This window comes from Lissotriton helveticus, chromosome 12 (assembly GCF_964261635.1).
Source record: "Lissotriton helveticus chromosome 12, aLisHel1.1, whole genome shotgun sequence".
Lineage (NCBI taxonomy): Eukaryota > Metazoa > Chordata > Amphibia > Caudata > Salamandridae > Lissotriton > Lissotriton helveticus.
The window spans coordinates 100538809-100559112 of record NC_136073.1 but is presented as its reverse complement, the minus strand read 5'-3'; the positions used below and the strand labels follow the sequence as shown (position 1 = coordinate 100559112).

The following is a 20304-nucleotide window of genomic DNA, read 5'->3' as shown; positions in this document are numbered from 1 at the left end:
TTCAAATGGCCTCTTGACCCCCACCACATGGCCAGTCCCTGCCAGGACCAGGCCTCAAAATGGTCCCCACCCACATGGCCAGGCCCAACAACACCCCAAAAAATCGAAAAACACATAGAAATCACCACAATCCCATGCCATCCATGCCCTCAATGATGTTTAAATTCAAGACACCCCACAGAAAGACTAGGCCCATGCACCACTGAGTACCCCTTGGCATAATGGTTGAAAGCAAGGCAAACTGGGTGCAGGCCTGAGCACACTGCCTGCCTTCAAAATGGCCCCTTGACCCCCACCACATGGCCAGGCCCTGCCTGTACCAGCCCTCAAAATGGCCCCCACCCACATGGCCAGGCCCCAACAACACCCCAAGAAATCGAAAAAACACATAAAAATCACCACAATCCAATGCCATCCATGCCCTCAATGATGTTTACATTCAAGACACCCCACAGAAAGACTTGGTCCATGCACCACTCACTACCCCTGGGCCTACTGGATAGTGAGGCTTTACAGGCACCCCAAAATTAAAAAAAAACCAACATATAACAGTGAGCTAAAATTCCATGACATAAATGAGAATTAAGTTAAAAGAAATCACAGAAACAGTTGTATCATGCACCCATGACTAACCCTGGGCCTACTGGATACTGTGGCTAGCTACCACCACAATATATATTTTGTTAAAGTTGTGAAAAAAGTTTTAGAACTGGAGTTGCCTCAACTGCAATGCCCCAAACAAACAACACCAACTTACTTGTAAAATCTGAAGTCCAAAAAGTCCTCAAATACAAATATCCAGCAGCAGCCACAAAAAGTAATCCTTCCAGCTCCACAGCCAAATGAAAAGTGACCAGGACATGGACAAAGCACTGGGAGGAGCCTGTTGGACAGGGACAGGAAGTTGGAGACTCTGGGGCACTTCCTTCCTCCCACCCTACCCCAAAAAATGTGACTCCTGCACCAAAAAAGTGCAGCCAAATGTCAATCTGAGGAGTTATTCTGACAAAAATCATCATTTTCACAAGGTTTATACTTCCTGTGGTGGATTTCTTGTGCAGAATTGCAATTTTTGCAATTTCGGAAACGCGAGCCGTGCAAGATGGCAAGCCGCGATAACGTAATTGCGTTCAAAAAACTCTCGCGCGATCACGCAGCAAGATCGAAAATGGCGCAGCACACGCAAAAATCGGGAGAAAAACAACTCGGCGGACTCAGAATCACGGTAAGTCAACGCCGCGCGCGCGATATTGTATTTTTCAAGCGCGACCAAGCAAAATAATTCGTAGCTTGCGAATTTGCGGATTATTGGGTAAATTCGCGCGATTCGCGGATCGCAAAACCGTCAAAAATCCGCAAATTCGCCCGCGAAACGGATTTTACACCCATGCTTACCCAAAAACAGATGGAAAAGACACTGTTGATGCTGCAGGCCAGGGTGGAGTATTTGGAAACCTGCTCCTGGCTGAACAATTTGGACATTGTAGTATTGGTGGCATCCTCTAATGTTGGTAATATGGAGTCCTTTGTAGAATGTCTGCTAGTTAAGTTTATTGGCCAGGAGACCTTCTCAGGTATGTTTGTGTTGGAGCGGGCGCACTACTCTCTAGTGCTGGGTCCCATACCTGGAACCTGATCCCACCCCATTATAGCATAACTATTAAACTATAGCGATAGCGATGAGGCGTTGCACCGCGCTAGAGAATTATGGACTCTCCGCTATGAGGATACTGTACTCTGCATATATTCAGACCTTTCTACACATGTGCATGAGGCATGGAGAAGATTCTTCCTGGTTAAGCACGAGCTGCAAGAACTCAAACTTGACTATGCAATGCTGTTTCCTGGGCATTTGAGGATGACAGTGGGTAAGACTAAGGTTTGCAATGATCACAAGTAACTACTGCACTTTCTCAAGCAACATGAATCCTCTAAAACAGGTCCTGACAAGTCTGGGCATGTAGATGATGATCAGGCCTCTTCTCATGAACTTGATAAGCAGGATTGAGTGTTGCTTATGCTGATTTTTGTCTTGAACTACAATGAAGTTGCACTGTCTGTATTTGATATGATATGTCATAGAAATGCTTATGCTCACTAATGCTCATCTATATCAATCGCAACGCTATTGTGATATGTTGCCATTTCAATGTACAGAATATAGTCTTGTGTGCACTTGTTAGACAGGGGTTGATGGGATCTGTGTATCATGCTTGTATGCTCTGTGCTGCTCGAAGATTACAACTATGCCCTGCCATTTAGCTCACCTCAGTATTTCATTCATTTTTATTCATACTGTGTGAGATAAGAAACTGTTACTGTAACAGCCCTCCTGTGACACAGTGTTCACGGTCCAAGACCCTAATCTGGACTGTTTCAGAGGCTCTCAACGACGGCCCTCAGCTGTGGCTCATGCTGTAGCCACCATTGCCAAGGAGTGCAGCCTGATGAATGTACGGCGCTATGGTTTCCTACAGGGTAGGGACCATACTCATTATTCCATTGCCCAAGACATACACACACGCATTGATCATTGACTGGTTTCCCACAGTCTCTTGTCAGAGAAACAGAAATGTGATCATTTACCTCGTACATACTCCGATCACTTTCCAGTGCGATTGATATAGGCCGGGAAGGATCATGCTTGCATGCTTTTTCCTGGCACTTTCCACAATATTCTTTGCTTGATGCAGTATTTGAGAGAATAGATGACATTTTTTAAACCAATGTAGCGTCTGTTGTAGAATTTGCCACTATCTAGGAGGCCTTCAAAGTCTATATTTGTGGTGTTACTATATCAAAACCTGCAGTGGTGCTCTGCTCTATTCGAGATCGCCTGCACCGACTGGAAAATGACTTGGCAGGCCTAGGACGTGCTCATAAGGAGACTGCGGCACAGGATTTGTTGGCACCAGTCTGAACTGGCACAAAGGGAACCCAGCTAGGCAAATATGCTACTGCTAGAGTTTACGGGGAGGGTGAGCGACCAAGTGCTACTCTGGCAGCTCTTGTTTGGCATAACCATGAAGGCTCTGAAGTATTTCTGGTATTTGTGGTTACCTGCTCAGGCTGAGTTACCACATGAGTGTCTAGAATGCGATGGAGTATCTCCTTTGTTTCTACCTCCTTTTTTGTTCAGTAAAAGGTTTGCTGTTTCCATGTCATAGACCTGATGGGTAAGGTGTTTTGCAGCTGGCAACAGGACAAAACTCATGCCGAAACACTAACCTCGTTAATTCAATTTCATTATTATCGTGCCCACCAAACATGGCATCCATTATTGGATAGTGAACTGTCTGAGCCCCCGGAAATTTCTACTCCTACTTATTTGCTGCAAAATCAGACACCTAGAAATGCAATATCGGTGCGGTATGAACTTTTGGAGGAGGTAATGCATACCCGGACCTCTAATGCTTGTACTGAATGGCAGGCTGACCTGGCTATGGAAACTACTGAGAGGCAGTGGGATTATTCCTGCTCGGTGATCCGTGAATGATCACATCGATTAATACATTTTACATTTCCTAATCATGTATATTATCTGTTGATTCAACTGTACCGATACGGTTTGATAGAAGATGTCCTTGCCGAGGCATGAAAATTTCAGTTTTGCTCACATGGCATAATATTGTGCGGGAGTGCACCACTTTTGAGATGCAATATTTAAAGTCCTGGTAGGTATCACAGGTGAGGTACTGGCTTAATCTCCATTGCTGGCACTGCGAGGCTATTCCTCTGATGTTTCGAAGTCCTATTGAAAATTAGTGACACTTTATTATCTTTTGTTAGCGCGGCGCAGAGTCGCAATGGGCTGGATGGTAGGCAGACAAAATATCGATTTTTTAATATCGACCTACCATAATATCGATGTTTTAATATCGAGGGGACAGAATATAGAAGGTAAGTAATATCGATTTTTTTAATATCGAAGGGACGGAATTTTGGAGGTAATTAATATCGATTTTGGTAATATCGATGTAAGTAATATCGATATTAATTATATCGATTTGTATATGATTTTTAGGTATATTTTTATGTATTTATTGTGTATTTTTTTTATGTAATTTAAGTAAATGTATTTTAGTACCATAGCAGGTTGTGGGTTTATTGGGGAATAGGGTGGGAAGTAATTTAATTATAGTAAATTAATTTTTTTTTTTTTAGGAATGATAAATTAATTGTAATTAATTGGTAATTAATTTTTATTAATTGGTAATTTATTTTAATTCATTGATTAATTTATAATTATGCTCTGTAGCGGGTTGCGGGTTTATAGGGGAATAGGGTGGGAAGTAATATAAATGTAATTAAGTAATAATTCATTTTCATTAATCGTTTTTGGTAATTATTTTATTGTTAATTAATTATTAATCAGTAATTCATTTTTATTAATTGGGAATTCATTTTTATTAATTGATTAATTGATATTTATGTTAAGTGTATTATTTTATTATTGGTGTTTGTTGTGCGTTTATAGCCTGTAAAGTAATTGATATGTAATTAAGTAGGTATTACATTTATAGTTGGGTATTGATAATTAATTTATTGGATATTAATAAATTAATTGGTAATTATTGTTTAATAATTATTTATTGGTATTTGCGAATAGTTTAGATTAATTTAATAAATCTTTATTTAAAATATTTTAAAATATTAGTTTATTTATAACCCTACGCTATCCAACACTTTCCCTACTGTTGCACTCTCTGGAGTGGGAATAGTAATTTTTACCCCTACGCTATCCAACACTTTCCATACTGTTGCACTCTCTGGAGTGGGAATAGTAATTTTTACCCCTACGCTATCCAACACTTTCCCTACTGTTGCACTCTCTGGAGTGGGAATAGTAATTTTTACCCCTACACTATCCAACACTTTCCCTACTGTTGCACTCTGCGGAGTTGGAATAGTAATTTGTGCCCCTGTGCTATTCAACACTTTCCCTACTGTTGCACTCTCTGGAGTGAGAATAATAATTTTTACCCCTACGCTATCAACATTTTCCTTACTGTTTTTTTTTGGTAGTTGGAATAGTATTTTATTCCCTCTGTTACCTAATATTTTTTGTATTGTTGAAGTTGAAGCAACGCCAATACCCGAACCCGGGTAGCCGAGTCCAAAGCCGGAAGCATTGCATGGGACACCCCATCCTTTCCCCCGAACTCCCGGACAAACCAATGGCAGCATACAGTGGGAAACCCGGGCCCGATACGAGCACCCAGCCTCCAAACACACCACCAAGCCAAACTGCCACGCCACAGGCGAGCAGAGAGGCCAGCCGCGCCCAACACACCTCCCCTCCCTCCCAGTATGTACCCGCTAGGGCAGGGAACATACCCGGAAGAGGGGAGGCCGCAGCAGGGAGACACCACCCCACACCAGGCAGTCAAGGCCCCCCAACCCCACGGTCCCGCTAAAGCAGGGACTTGAAAGTACATGTAAAAAAAACAGGTACATCAGGGGAACAAACGGCCGCCCAGCAGACCGTTTCACACTCACCCGAAAGGAGGCACCGGTCCAGCACCTCCCCACAAAGATGTCGCCAGGAAATGAATTCCACAGAAAAAACAAACAGGATGTGGATGGGCGGGTCACATGGTTATATGCCTTAGGGTGTGGGTGTGGCCTGGAGGGAAGGGATGGGTTTTTAGTTTGCTTGGGAGTTTCTGGTGGGAGGAGCTATGCTCATTGGTAAGGACTGGGACGGGGAGGGCTACGACTCGGAGTAATGAATATTACCGGTGAGTAACCGGTCATTCCCTCTGTTACCTAATATTTGTTGTATTGTTTTAGTTAATGTAGTATATAATTCATTTAATATATATTAAAAATATATTTTTTTGTAATTTGTTTTGCATAATTATTTAATTTTTATTTATGTTATTATTTTATGTGTATAGATGAATTTGTAATATACAATATTTTAAATTATTTATAAGTTATTACAATTAATATTACAACTGATTATTAAGTATATATATTATATATTATATGTATATGTTTTTTTTATTATTACATTATGTATATTACTTATTAATTTTAAATAATATAATATATTTTGTACTATGTTTATTATATTTTTAAGTATTTTTTAATTCATCTTACATATTTTTTAAATTAAAAAAACGATACTTTTAAAAAAATGATATTTTTGACATCGATATTTTTGGGGGATATTTTTGTACTTCCCTTTTTGTAGATAGGATGTCGATATTGTTGACATTGATAATATTGCTCGGATATTTTTGTAGGTCGATATTTTGCCTGGATAAAGGGGCCTTTACCAACTATAGCAGTGTGGCTTACCAATGTGGCATACTATAACACAAACTTTGATGGTTGTCATGCCCTTATGCCTCCTCGTAGTTGTGGGCTCCAATACTGTAGGGGAGTGGTATCGGGAAGGTGCCATATGACTGTCTTGCATTTCCTCCTCCTGTTATATTTTGGAAATATGGAAGATGTTGCCTTGTTTGGGGTACTCAAACAACTGTTGCTATATGTGTCCTTGGTACCATGTGCTCTATTGTGATTGGCTGGCGTACATTGTTTTTAATAAATATCTGATTCCGAATCATTATATCATGTATATATTGTTTGACAGTCTGATCATAATGTCTCCTTCATTTTTCTATTTTCTGATAATTATGCGACACGTCTTCTGGCCAATATGAACGGTACATTTTCTTTTCTACTCACTGCCTATTTGAAATTGTGTTATGTATGTCTTAACATTCGCTCTGTATTTTCTGTGAATATTATGTGAGGTTACATTTTTAATGCGCGTAAAAGGAAAATAATCTTAAAAAAACAACTGAATTTAGGCTTTTGTTTTTCGCAATAAACATTGTATTTCTTCCATCAAACAAGAAGAGCTGGGTCACTCCATTACAGCCCAAATCCCCATGTTTGTAATACATTGATTTTCAGGGCACCTTTCAGTTTTGTGGCACCAGGTCTGCACAAGTGTTGAGTTGGATTTCTTTCTTAGTGTATGTCTCATGGGCTCCCGCTTCAAGATGTCACTTCATAAATTAGTCAGCCAAAGTTATTGAGATGGATAACTTGTATTCAAATTGTCATAGAAGTGTTAGGTTCTAAGCTTGCTTTTCAGAGATTTAAAATGGCAAGTCCTCTCAAGTAGATGTGATTCACCTGCTGCCCAGAAGGATCGGGAGACGACAGCTGTGACACAGCTTGAGACCAAATGAAGTATGGTGTCAATAAGAAAATCACATTTATCCTTTGCTAGGGGTGGTTTTTGAAGGGATGGGCGTATATGGATTTCTTCAATTGTAATGAGTGAGCAAGCACAGAGAATAAGCCCAAATTCCAGTTCAATTTTAAAAAAAGGACAATTACGGTCGATTTTGTAACACAGTTTTGACATAATTGGCTAAGCATCCAGTGATTCCAAAGTGGCAGTATAAAGATTCAAATATTTAGTGGTGTACCAGCCTTACGCAGCCAAGTGATGTGGATGACCCAAAGACGTGAAAATAATGATTGAAATATAACAGATTTTTAGCATAATTTTCTAAAACCAATTGTCTCACGAGCTAGGATACAGATGAATAAAGCTTCTAACAGGTTGTGAAGCCTCCAATTTGTTAATTCAAACAGAGTGATACTAGCAAGGAGCTTTTTGCAAATTTAAGAAACCCACTTAGCAATTCAGATTTTTTTTCTGAATAGATAAATGTGTTTAGAAATGGCTAGAGTTGCTAGTCAGACAAAATATTGAGTAAAAAATATTGAGATGCAGAAATATTGAGATTTTAATATTGTGACCCACAAATATCATGATACAGAAATATTATTGACAAGAATATCAATTTTCTAAGGTAAGTAATAACAATGTAAAAAATATCTGTGGTCCTCATTATGATGTCGGTCAGACCTTAACTGATGGCCTGATAGTTGCGTTCTGACCGACCTCTAGCTATGCAGTCCAACTCTCGTGGTCGGAGTGGCCGACTGCTCCTTTTCCGACTGGCTCAAGCAGCCCATCGGGCAACGGTTGGAAAATAATCCACTACAATGGGGCGGTGCCTGCTCAGGCACTACTGCAGTGATTATGATGTCCTTTTCAGGCACCCTTTCAGTGGTGGTTCAACCGCCATTGAAAGGCTGTCGGAAACAGACTTTGGAGGGCCCCCGTCCTGCCACTGTCTCTGCTGTAAGGCCCCAAACATTTATGCTTTGCATGTCAGGCACTTCATGGTGCCTATTACATGGTTTACAGATATTTACAAACATCAATTTTACCGATGTGGTTTGTGCTGCAGTTGGCTTCGGGCCACTGCACAAGCCGCAATGGAAAAATTGATGTTTCCAACTGGATCATGGGGGGTCAAATCCAAATGTGTTCGATGGAACCGGCGACTACTAGTCAGTCAGTTTCCATTCTGATGCCAGTTGGGTTACTTGTCTGACCAGCAACGTAATTATGGCCTATGTTGTTACTATCATTTACAAAAGTATCTATGTTGTTAATATTCATGTTAAAAATATCTGTGTTGTTAATATTCTTTACAAATATATTGTTAATAATATCATTGTTTAATTATCTTTATGTATTTTAGTTTAGTATATGTTTGAATTCTATATGCTATTCATTGTTTGTATAATTATTGTGAATGTTTTTTTAATAATGTTTGTACATTTTTAGTTGTTTTTAATGTAATTTAATCATGTATTTAATGTATATTGTCATGACAGGTTGTGGGGTTTCCAGGGATAAAGGGTGGGGAGTATATCAATTAAAAATAAATTAATAACACATTGTTAATCATGAATAATTATTTAATTGGCAACCAGTAGAAAATATTTCTTTGCAACAGTTGTGCTTGTTCAAAATGTGACTGTTCATTTAAAATACAATAGAAATGGAAGATTGCAACCTGGAAGCTGTCTATCCAAAAAACAATAACAAATCCTCATCTAAAGGAGAATCTAGAAGAATTTCTTTCAGGTTCAAGGGAGATGTTTGGCTTAAGTATAGACAGTTAGTAGCGTCGACATTTCGACCCAATAGTCATGGTTGTTTAGAACCATCAAATGGGGTTCTTCATCAGGACATGGGCGATGGGGAACCTTTTTAACAATGACAGGGAGGGAGTAAAAGGGGCCATAACTGGTTTGTTTTCTAGAAACTATGCTTATTTCATGCAAATACCATGTTGTGAGTGCCCTTTTGATATCACAAACCAATACGGATTTCATTTCCCACTGGAATCTAACCCCCATTGTAGGACATGTTGGTTGTGGATGCTGCAAAGCCTATGATTTAACAAGCAGGTTTCGAAAAAGGAAAGCAGCTTTGCCCTGAAAAGTCACACAAATTGCAACCGTATGCATCGGATTTGCATCATCAAATGACCCTGCGATCAATTATATGTTGGACAGACATGCCAGAAACTCAAGGCTAAAATAATCTTACACCACAGCAGCAGGATACGCTGCAAAATGCAGGGGGTCCCGATTGTTGAGCATTTTGCTACTGTAAAAAGCCATAGAAAGCCCCAGATAGTTTACGGTTGAGAAAATCAAAGCCAACCTAAGGGGTAAATACATTTCCAATATCCTTAATGTGTGTGGATGTAAATGCATTCTCCTAGTTAACACAGCGGCAAATTGGCTGAACAAGTTGGAAGAAATCCCCAAACATGCAGTCACACTAAGTGACTGTTGAAGGCACCACCCTTAAATTTTTATGTAAAGACAGCACTTGCAGGTACATGCATCATTGAATTTTTTTGCGATTCTTTATTTGCGATTTTTAAGGAATCGCAAATAAGGAATCGCAAAACGGTATGCATTATGAAAATTGCGATTAATGAAGGAATCGGTAAAATTCGCAGTTAATATTGCGATTCCTTGTATTTGCTAACTCGCAAATTGCGAAATCGCAATTTGCGATTTTGCAAAATGCGAGGTCGCACATTGATGCATGTTGATGACATCAGAACCAGGAAAAGTGCTGTCCAAGCCTCATTTTCATTGTTCAAGCCTCATTTACATTGGTGAGGCTCAGGGGGAGGAGGGAGTTGGCTCTGGGAGCAGAGGAGAGTGAGAGGGAGAGAGACTGAGTACACCTTGAAAGAACACCAAAATGGAACCTGACAAACAAGCACAGGACAGCCAAAGTTCAAGGAAGAGAAAACTTAAATTCTCTGAAAAAGAATTAGAAACTCTAATTGAGGGTGTAGTGCACAGCAATGACAAGCTGTTTGGGAAAGCCTCACTGAAGGTACCTGAGCAGGAAAAAAGGAAAATATGGATCAGGATCCAGAACCAAGTGAGTGCCATTGGGGTGACCCACCGTTCAACAGATGAACTGAAAAAAAGATGGTACGATTTGCGTAGTCGTGCCAAGGCTTGCATTGCAGAACGTTTGAAGGAGGCACAGAAGACAGGAGGGGGCACACCACCAGACACAGGAATCACTCCCATGGAGGAATTGGTAGAGTCAACCATCCAGCCTGAAGCTGTTGTTGGAGTCACGCAGCTGGACACCTCCGGAGCTGCACACACGTCTGAAGGTAAGAGAAATGCATGTGTAAATTGCCCAAAGTACATAAGTCTGGATGTCTGCTGAGCACAGCATAAGCACAGACTGTAAAGCTTGTACTGCTATTACATTACTAAGGGAAGTGCATCATGGGAGTTGTAGTCAGGCCAAGTACTTACAATGACACACACACACACAGACATGCCAAAAAAGGTTTGAAATAGTGTAGCAGATGTCCAAAAGTAAATTACATTTATTAATTGTGTACTGTGACTTAACCTCACAAGCATACATTGATGCAGTTTTGCATTGTTTAACCTCACAGATGCAGAACGTAATGAGGCCGGGGACAGTGATGGTCTGGAAATGCACCACAGCAGCGCATCAGTACATGAGGACACACCAGCTCTGCCAACTACCCAGTCACGTGTGCCTCATTCACGTAGTACACCTGTCCCAACACTGCGTCCCATGGCGTCCGATGATGAGGTCAGTGCTGCACCTGCAGTCAGTGTACGCCAAACATCCATCGCAACACCCACACCAACACTGATCCGGAGATGCAATTGTAGATCGCAAAGGAGAAGACGCAGAGCACGCAGACCACAGCAGGTGGAGGCGACAAATCCAGTCTGGGGTGGCTTGGAGGGACAGATGCTCCGTTCACATCGCCTGCAGAGCAAGAACACTCGGTTAGTGAAGGAGGAAATTGCTAAGATGTCAGGCAACATTGCAGTAATGGCCAGTAGTGTCCAGGAACTCACAAAGGTCATGCAGGAGGGGCATGCATCGCACAACAGACAGCACCGCCAACTGATGCAGCAACTCAAACATCAAGGAAAGACCAACAATAGGCTAGCCACAGCCACAACACTGCTGGCGCGTAGATCAGTGACTATGCAGACGGAAATCTGTCATTGGAGTGGAGATGTTGCCAAAGCACTACATCAAGTTACAAATGCCGTAGACATGATGAATGCATCTGGCAGTCGAGTGAACATGACTGCACTGGATGAAAGTAGCGAGTGTGCCTCAAGCCTGAGCAGTACAACAGTGCCTGTTGCAAGTGTAGCGAGATGCAATACTCGCAGCACCACCTCATCCACTACCAACGAAAGGCAAGAAGATGCTGCGGCAGACAGACGTCTGGGTGTTCGAGGGAAAAAACGCTAGGCTCCCATCCAGATATTTGCCTTGAAATGGTGACTTAACCATTGACACGCTGTGACCTAATCACTGACTCTCAAGTACATTTCATTTTACTTTTGGACTTTTTTATTTTACTCCAATATGTCTTGTGACATTAGTCACTTTGGCAGTTTGCTTCTGTTCCCTGGTCACAATTCATTTACATAAAGTTTACTTTGCATTGCATTTAATGTGTTTGTGTCTTCATTACTCACCTCAGAACTAATTCTGTGTAATCTCCAATCTGCATCTGAGCCCTTCTGCTGCGCCTGTGCCTTGTTGGGCAGGGTGGTGTGGCACTGGTTGGTTTCCATCCTCCGAGTCACTGTCAGACGTCTCCATTTCCAAACCTCCCTTTGTCGCTATGTTGTGCAGCATGGCACATGCTGCCTCTATCTTGCAGCATTTTACGGGACTGTATTTCATTGCGCCTCCGGTCTTATGGAGGCGTCTAAAGCGGCTCTTGAGCAGGCCAAATGTTCGCTCTATCACGTTCTGTGTAGAGATATGTGCTGCATTGTATCTCCTTTGTGCAGCTGTGGATGGATTGAGATATGGTGTCAGCAGGTAATTTCGCAAGGCGTATGCGCTGTCACCTACATGTGAGGGATGAAAGGCTGTCAGTGGATGGTTAAGTTTAACATTTGTACAAGGAATGGAATGATGTGTTGAACATAATTACCTAGCAAATGTCCCTCTCCAAACTCTCCCCTTGCTAGACGGATCTGAATGCCACTTTGCCTGAAGATATACGAATCATGTGCACTGCCAGGAAATTGTGACACAATGTCCGTTATTATGTTCTTTGTGTTACACACAACCTGAATGTTCAGGGAATGATAACTTTTCCTATTGCAATACATATATTCATGAGCTGCAGGGGGACATATCGCCACATGGGTGCAATCAATACAACTCAGTACTTGGGGGAAGCCAGCAATTTGATAAAACTCCTGCTTGGTCTTAGCTATTTCATGGGCTGTGGTAGGGAAACTTATGTTTGTGTGTGTATCCGGACCATCATTGCATCAAGGAAATCTGCCAATATTCGTGACATTGCACTTTGAGACACACCTCCTGCTACTGCAATGACTCCCTGAAACGTGCCTGACGCCAGTAGATGTAGGCAACATAATACCTGGACATGCGTTGGAATTGCATTGGTCCTATGAGTCTGTCGTTGCAGGATAGGGTCCAATTCATGGATTAAATCAATTTTCATTTGTCCATTCAGCCTATCCTTATCATATATTTCGTCATCCTCCTGTCCAAGCAAAGTTATGGGGAGTCTGAAAATGCGCTCATTAATTTGCCACTGCACGCCCCTTTCACGCTAACCATAGCGTGAAAGGGGGCCTTATGTACAAGGCAGCTTTAAGCCATGTTAAGGGGCTTAAGGCTGCCTTGTACATAAGACAAGGCCCCTATCGCCATGGGAATGTCACAAAAAGTGATGTTCACATGGCAATGGGGGCTTGTACATATGCCCATGAGCCCGCTGTTGTTAATTCTCAGGAACTGAACAGAAGGAACTGTTTCTGTTCATTGGTTGAGTCCTGTATATGTCCTTTACTGACATAAACAGGAGTCAAGATGGTAACAGGGCTGTGGTAGGGGGTGAGCAAAAAGGACTTTATTCCAACACCCAATGGTTTTCTAGGGCACTGTGCTGTTATTGTAATAGATATTTCGACATTTTAAATCATGACTGCTATACTTAATAATAATACGTAGAATACACAGCAAAACCACTAGATGGGACTAGCTGATGGAGCTGCCATATTTTCTCCTTCCCTTGCTGGATGATATTTTATTTTTATTTTTTAGAAACTGGTGCTCATACAAAATGGGGCTGGTATATAATGTTTGACCAAGGCCCACGAAAACGTCTCACATGTGAGTGTTTAGAGTGATGGGGCAGTAGCCAAGCTGTGAGTGAGTCCTGGCGTTCATTAGGGTGTTCCTCATGTCTGGACTGCGGCGCACAACATTGCTGTGTGTGGGTCAATGAAAAATACTGAAATATAAGGTTTGCTTCCGTACAGGAACATGTCTGTCTGGCTTAATTCCCCTATTATTCATAAGAACTCTATATATTAGAATTTAGTAGTACAAAGTAATTTCCCTACAGTTAAAGAGCACTGGAGCAGAGTAATGTTAGCCCTGCCGTACATGTCACAGAAGTGTAACATGTACTTGTACTTAGCACCATATATTCTGTGCGTCTTAACCCTATTAATATACAATGGTGCACCAAACTGTAGTGTAGTTCCTATATTCCCAATAGGCTTTGCGCATTGGAATAATATATCCTATAGATTTGACGTAGGACTTACGTCTACTAAGTCTCTATCGAATATACTTGACTTAATTGTGAGTGCCAGCTAGCTCAGAGGTCACTAGAAACTTTCTTGAATAAACAAGAAGGGATTAGATTCTGACAACCGCATAAACATGACAACTTTGTTTCCCCAAGGTAAAACTGATCTTCAGAGTCGTGAAAACAATAGATAGATATTTTACTCAGTCAATTGTGCATGCTTTGTTTCACCAGAGGTGCAGAGAAATAGATAGATGGGCGTTTTCAATAAAAGTATTTATTGAACAGTGTTCTTTCTCGTGCAGAAGAAATGAACTGCTACAATCGTAATACCGGCTGCAAAGTATAATGCATACAGCAAGAAGAGTGTCAATAAATAATTCTGTAAAAGCATGGTATGGTTTCTAGACCATAGATAAATACATACATCAATAACAAAAGGTTAAAAAGTACTAAACTGGTGCTTCTAAAATACGCCTACCCCGATGTACCTAACCTAAGTCTAGTACGAGGGAAGGAGTAAGTGAGGTGTAGCATAAATCTAGTATTCTTTTTGCCAAGAATCTATCCAATATTTCTCTTAGGGTCTAATCAGCTCCGTACCTTGGTTTAGAATGAAGGAGGTCTGGTATCTCTCTGTCTCAGGACTCGATTTCCCCACACCACGCAAGGGGAGCTTGGAAACACTGGAGTTGGATTTCTCGGCAAGAGAAAAGACAGCGTCTCTCTCAGTGCGTCTGCTGGAGGGTCGGCTTACTTCGGCACTTGCTGCAGCAGGATACGTCGGGCAAGTAGATAGTCAGGCTGCTCCAAACCACTGTGTGTTTGCTATGGCAAGTGTAGGCATATTGATACCTGGAAGGTGCCGAGTTTGATGTAAAGGTGGACATATAAGCCTATACTTATCATATATTTCGTCATCCTCCTGTCCATGCAAAGTTATGGGGAGTCTGAAAATGCGCTCATTAATTTGCCTCCCTCTCTGTTGAGCAGCTTGCAGCCTCATCCTCCTCGCCATCAGGTACAGACCAGCCATTTTGAAAACTGGGACCTCATTGTGGGTGTGTTTATATAAGTTGTTGTTGGTCTTCAGCTGTTTCTGATTTGCACTCATTTTTAACACCTGGTTGTGTCCCTTCTTAAATAGCGATAGCAAATTTGCGATTTTACAGAAAATTGCTAATTGCGATTTTTCATGCATATGTATTGCGGTTCCTTATTTGCGATTCTTTGTTTGCGAATCGCAAACAAGAAATCGCAATGGTTTTCGCAGAATATTTTACAGATTCCTTAATTTTGCGAAAATAAGGTTGATGCATTTCTACACTTCAAATTGCGATCGCAATTGCGATATTTTTGCGATTCGCAATTTTACCGACTTCTAAAACGCTTGATGCATGTGCCTGTTGGTGTCTTAATGCAACTCATTATAATCTCATGCTTCTCCCATCTGTCAACAGCGGCACTTGTTTACTGATGCCTTTAGCCCTGTTACGCTTACAGATTATTGTTTTCAGACTGCAAAGCGGTTCCTCGCTCATGAACTAGGATATTGTTGCTAAAACATTTATGTTTGTGTCTTTAAGCTGTTATTTTTACATAACTGATTGCGACAGCATGTGCATGCACTGGCTCTATTCACTGTGCCCTTTCCAGGATATACTGTAACTCTCTTGCCTGAGTTTTTCAGGTTCTTAACTCTTCCCCACTGCACTTGGTGTTGAAAGGCATTTATATTGACGCGGCAAAGAGTTGGCATTTTTGCATCAATGCATGTACACTTCCCGTGATTCATCGACATCCCCGCTGTTTGAGGTAGAAATAGATAGATTTAAAATTTTAATAATGGAAACGCAACGCAATTTAAGTTTGGGAGCATTACAAAAACGCATGCAACATAGGAGAAACAAATAATAGATATCTAGATATAGAGAATAGATACATAGATTTACAATTGCACAGTATGCAAATTATTTAAAAGTTTTGACTGACTGGTGAGCTCTTTAAGCATTAACAATTGTATATTAATTGACTTTCACAAGCAGAGGATGATGAACAAAGATGAGGTGTGCAAGTACTCACATTAGATTTTCGTTAAACATAATCACTTGCACCATCATTAATCTGCCTCTCTAGATGAGGATTATTTTATTGTTTTTTGCACAGAAAGCTTGCAGGCTGCCTCATCACTCCAAACTTTGATTAGTATTGTCTTTTATATGTGCAGTCACCCTACCTTTCACTTGTCACTCTGCACAAGCACAACTGTCACACTGTTTCCACATTTGGAGCAACTTTAAGTGCCTTCCATATATTGATAATTGCATGTGTGTGTGCCAAAATACATACAGTTTACAATAATCTCTTCTATTGGTTGTGTTTTCTGTTTCTAATGTTGATTAACCACTTAACCGCGGCGGATATTCCACCACGGTGCGGCGGTTTAAAGGAGTGGGCGGGCCGCGCCGGCCAACGGACGTGCGCAGCACTACGGAGGTAGTGCTCGTGATGGCCGTTGGCAGACGCAGCCATGGAAGGGACTAATGCCTCCAGATTACCTTTAGGCAACATTGGTTTTCACATGTATTAGGCTACCGACCGGACTTTTGTGTTTATTGTACTATATGCAATGCAGCGCAGCAAAGTGTCTTGCGAAACTGCGTTAAGTGACATTTTGATAAATCTGCCCCTGGGTTGACAACCATGATATCACGATTAAACATTATTTTTTCTGAGATTATGTTAATGTATATGTTTGTGTGCATGCTGAATTAACTATATTTTCTCTAAGTCCTCCCTTTTCTAGATATAGATGAAGTTACCCTACCTTACGTCATCTAGTGAAAGCTACTATTTGTCAATCAGTTGAACTAAATGACTATGATTTTTCTAAGAATGTTTTTGAAATTGTCTCCAAAACTGTGTACATTATTTACAATAGGGTTTTACCAGTGCATTAAAGAGAATAATCATTACCTCTTTTCATCACAATACCTCCTCCATTGTAATATAGTATTACCCTTGGATTATTATCGGTCAAATGCCTTTGACTACTCAGTCTAATTGTTCATACCTTATTTACAGTAGGCAATAAAAGTAGTCAGACAATTTGCTTCCATTTTCACTCATTACACGTAATTCTATCTCACCTGCCATGGTTGTTCATTCCATATGTGGGTACAGGTATTATTCATAAAAGGTCCCTGTTCAGGTTCACAAGACCATATGTTTCTTAATTTGTGAGCTACAGCATACACTGCAGTGTAAATGTTATAGCTGATTCTCAAGACAGTCAATGACGTATATGTCTCTGATAGCCATCGGGTTCTCATAGCCAGTGCAAATATCAGTTGATGTCTTATTTAGATCTGAATCAAACTTGACAACAGTGTCTGGCCACTGGCATTCGAATGCATGTTCCCAAAAGAGTATAGAAAATGGATCATGTGGGTAGGACAGTGGATGTGACTGAAGAAGGAAGTCTGTGAGCCTGGCATTCCTCCTTCATGGATGGCAAACCCAATGGTGCCACTCAGCATGTCTGCAATTTCCATAGTGGAAACATGAGCGGAGGTTGATCAACCCCCTGAGGCAAGCCAAACCTTCCTTGTGCCTCTCATTCCGGAGAGTTTCTCCATTATGGGCCATATATAGGGTTCCAAGGAGAAGACGAGGACGGTTGTGGCTGTAGACCTCTGGATCTCTTCTACCATATTGTTGATCTTGCTTTTTTCTGCAATAAGAGGGATGTTTTTGTGGAATGCAAGGCAAACTCCAGCCTGAGAGAACTCGGTTTTTAAAATTTGAGATCCCAGCAGGCCTTAGTCATTGTCAGTTGATAAAAGCCCCACCCAAGTCCACCCAAAGTAAGCCACAAGTTGTGCACGCCCTCTGGTTTGAAAGAAAGAAGGGAACTTGACCTTGTCACTTAGCACAGTGCTGCCAGCAAAATAACTAATCTGAAATTAAACAGAGTTCAGGGATTTTAATCATAGAGTTTAGTGTCAGGCAAAGTCATTTTGCAAAGACATTCAGTAAAAGTATGAGATTTACAAGATTTGAGCCTGGATAATGATGAAATCCCGACTGTTGCCGAACTAAAACTTGGAGCAGTAAGGATTAACCTGTTCGCTGCGGCCGTCGCGAGCACTACCTCCATAGTGCTGCGTGCGTTCGTTGGCCGACGCGGCCCCGCCCGCACACGGAAACACTCGCACCGCAATGGTTTGTACTCCGTGGTTAACGGGTTAAGGGCCTGATGTACTAAAAGACTTCTTAGAAAAGTGGTCGCAAATTGTGCATCCATTTTTGTAACTGATGAAAAAACATTTGCACTTTATATTCCCTTCCTTCTTGTTCATAAGAATGATGACTATCAACAATTCCTCCATCTCCCACCGGCAGCTTCCCCTTTAGTCCTGGTTCTGGCCAATGTTCAACTCCTGCAGGTCGATCAGCAGGAATCCACCACACAGCTTATGGACAAATGTTTACACTGGCTAGCTAGCCAGCCTTTGGACTGGGGATTGGGTAATCATCAGTTAGCCAGCAAAATCATTATGGCCAGGAGAGTGAGATGGGTGGGAAATTCAGCAAAAACCCTTCCTGGAGATTGCATAGTGATACATTTTAATATTCCTTATACTGGCATGTATCTCCTAAGACATTTTGAAGCTTCTTGTCCCAGAAATACACAGATCATCCCCCTACCATTGGATTATTTTTATTTTTATAAACATACATCACTTTCAGTTCATGAACAGAGGGGCAGGGCAATACCAGAACATCGGATCTCATGTTACCTAGAGCGTGCAAATAACATTCCGGGGGTGGGACTTTTCAATAGATTTGCTGTCCCTTCTGATATGGATGCTTGTGATTGACCATCAACGCACATGCATTCACCACCTCCAATATAGGAGATCACAGTGCCTAGTAGGTTGGGTTCAACACTCCCCGTCTCATCCCAGGAAACAGGGGATAGAAATTCCATAGTTCTAATTACCTGGAACGTGGCAGGTATAGCCTCAAAAGTAGGAAATGTCGAATGGCTAGACCTCTGGCAATTGTGGGACATTATATGTTTCCAAGAGACCTGGGTCGTAGACCCAGTGTTTTTTGCCGGGTTCCGGACCTTTTCTATCCCAGCTGTCCCTTCGGCATCAGGTAGAGCAAAGGGGTGGTTACTAACTTTAGTTTCAAATGTACTATCAGTGCAAGTAAAACAGGTGGGTTCCCAAAATGACTATTTTCAGATTTTGCACTCGAAGGAGAGAAATGATGGACACTGGATATTAATAGACTTTTATAATAATGAGTTTGGGAGTAAAACAAAGCAGATGGATGATGACTTAAACAACAAACTTCGATTAATGTCCCTGCAAAACCTGAAGGGCCCCCCAACTTAATATGTTGGGGGGTTTAAATATTCATTTATGTAAATATAATGAGGTGGGTGTGTGTAATCTGGATGACCAGTACGGTAGCCCACTTACGCACTTTACCCACAGTGTTTATGGTGACTCGCTCAACAGGCTTTTACACACAAGGCACCTGACCATCGTATAGCTGTAAGACAGGCAGAATAGAGCCAACATTTAGGAGAAACAATTCAAAATCCAGAATTGATTTTTATCTTTGTCTCTCCTGCAGTACAGGATAAAATTGTCCATTAAAATAATACATTTACCTGTCACAATGACCATGCAATCCTACTCATTCACCTAAGTATCCCAAAAAAAGCAAAGCGGCAGCAACCGCAAGTAAATAACATTTCACTATCTAGAGATAATGGTTATCAATTGAAGTGGGCACAGGCAGAGAGTAAGAATTTGGTCTTAACCATATTAACTCAAGTGAGGGGAGACATCTTATTGTGTTTGTTTAAAGATGCATCCCATGCCCTTTTAGTTTCCCAGTTCAACAATCTACTTTTAAAAATAAAAGCCTCACTTACTTGTTACAAATCAGCAAAGGGTATTCCTCCAGGAAGGTGGTTAGATTTGTGTTGCTCATCAGCTAAAGAGGTCCCTTGACAGTGCACTTGAAATGCAACCCAGAGTCCCTGCACTAATACGCTCACTACGTAAAGCGTACAAACAGGCATGAAGTACGCATATAAAGGAACTAAGGGAGAAGGCTTTGGATGATTTGGAACAAGCCGCCATCTCACATAGTAGCAGGGACTTCTGGTAGGTTATAAATGCCCCTTATTTTAAAGATACAAACAACCCATGCTTGGACACCCATGTAGATGAATCGTCATGGATAGGGCATTTTGAAA

General features: G+C 41.2%; 1 protein-coding gene across 1 annotated transcript in view; it reads right to left on the bottom strand.

Moving 5' to 3' along the window:
- The window catches only part of LOC144797948 (extracellular calcium-sensing receptor-like), a 111030-nt gene extending 107752 nt beyond the window's left edge, over positions 1-3278 (bottom strand). Inside the window, exon 1 of the mRNA XM_078668751.1 lies at positions 3229-3278. Coding sequence (XP_078524877.1) covers positions 3229-3278 — 50 coding nt within the window. The remainder of the gene's footprint in view (positions 1-3228) is intronic.
- Positions 3279-20304: the final 17026 nt, after the last annotated feature.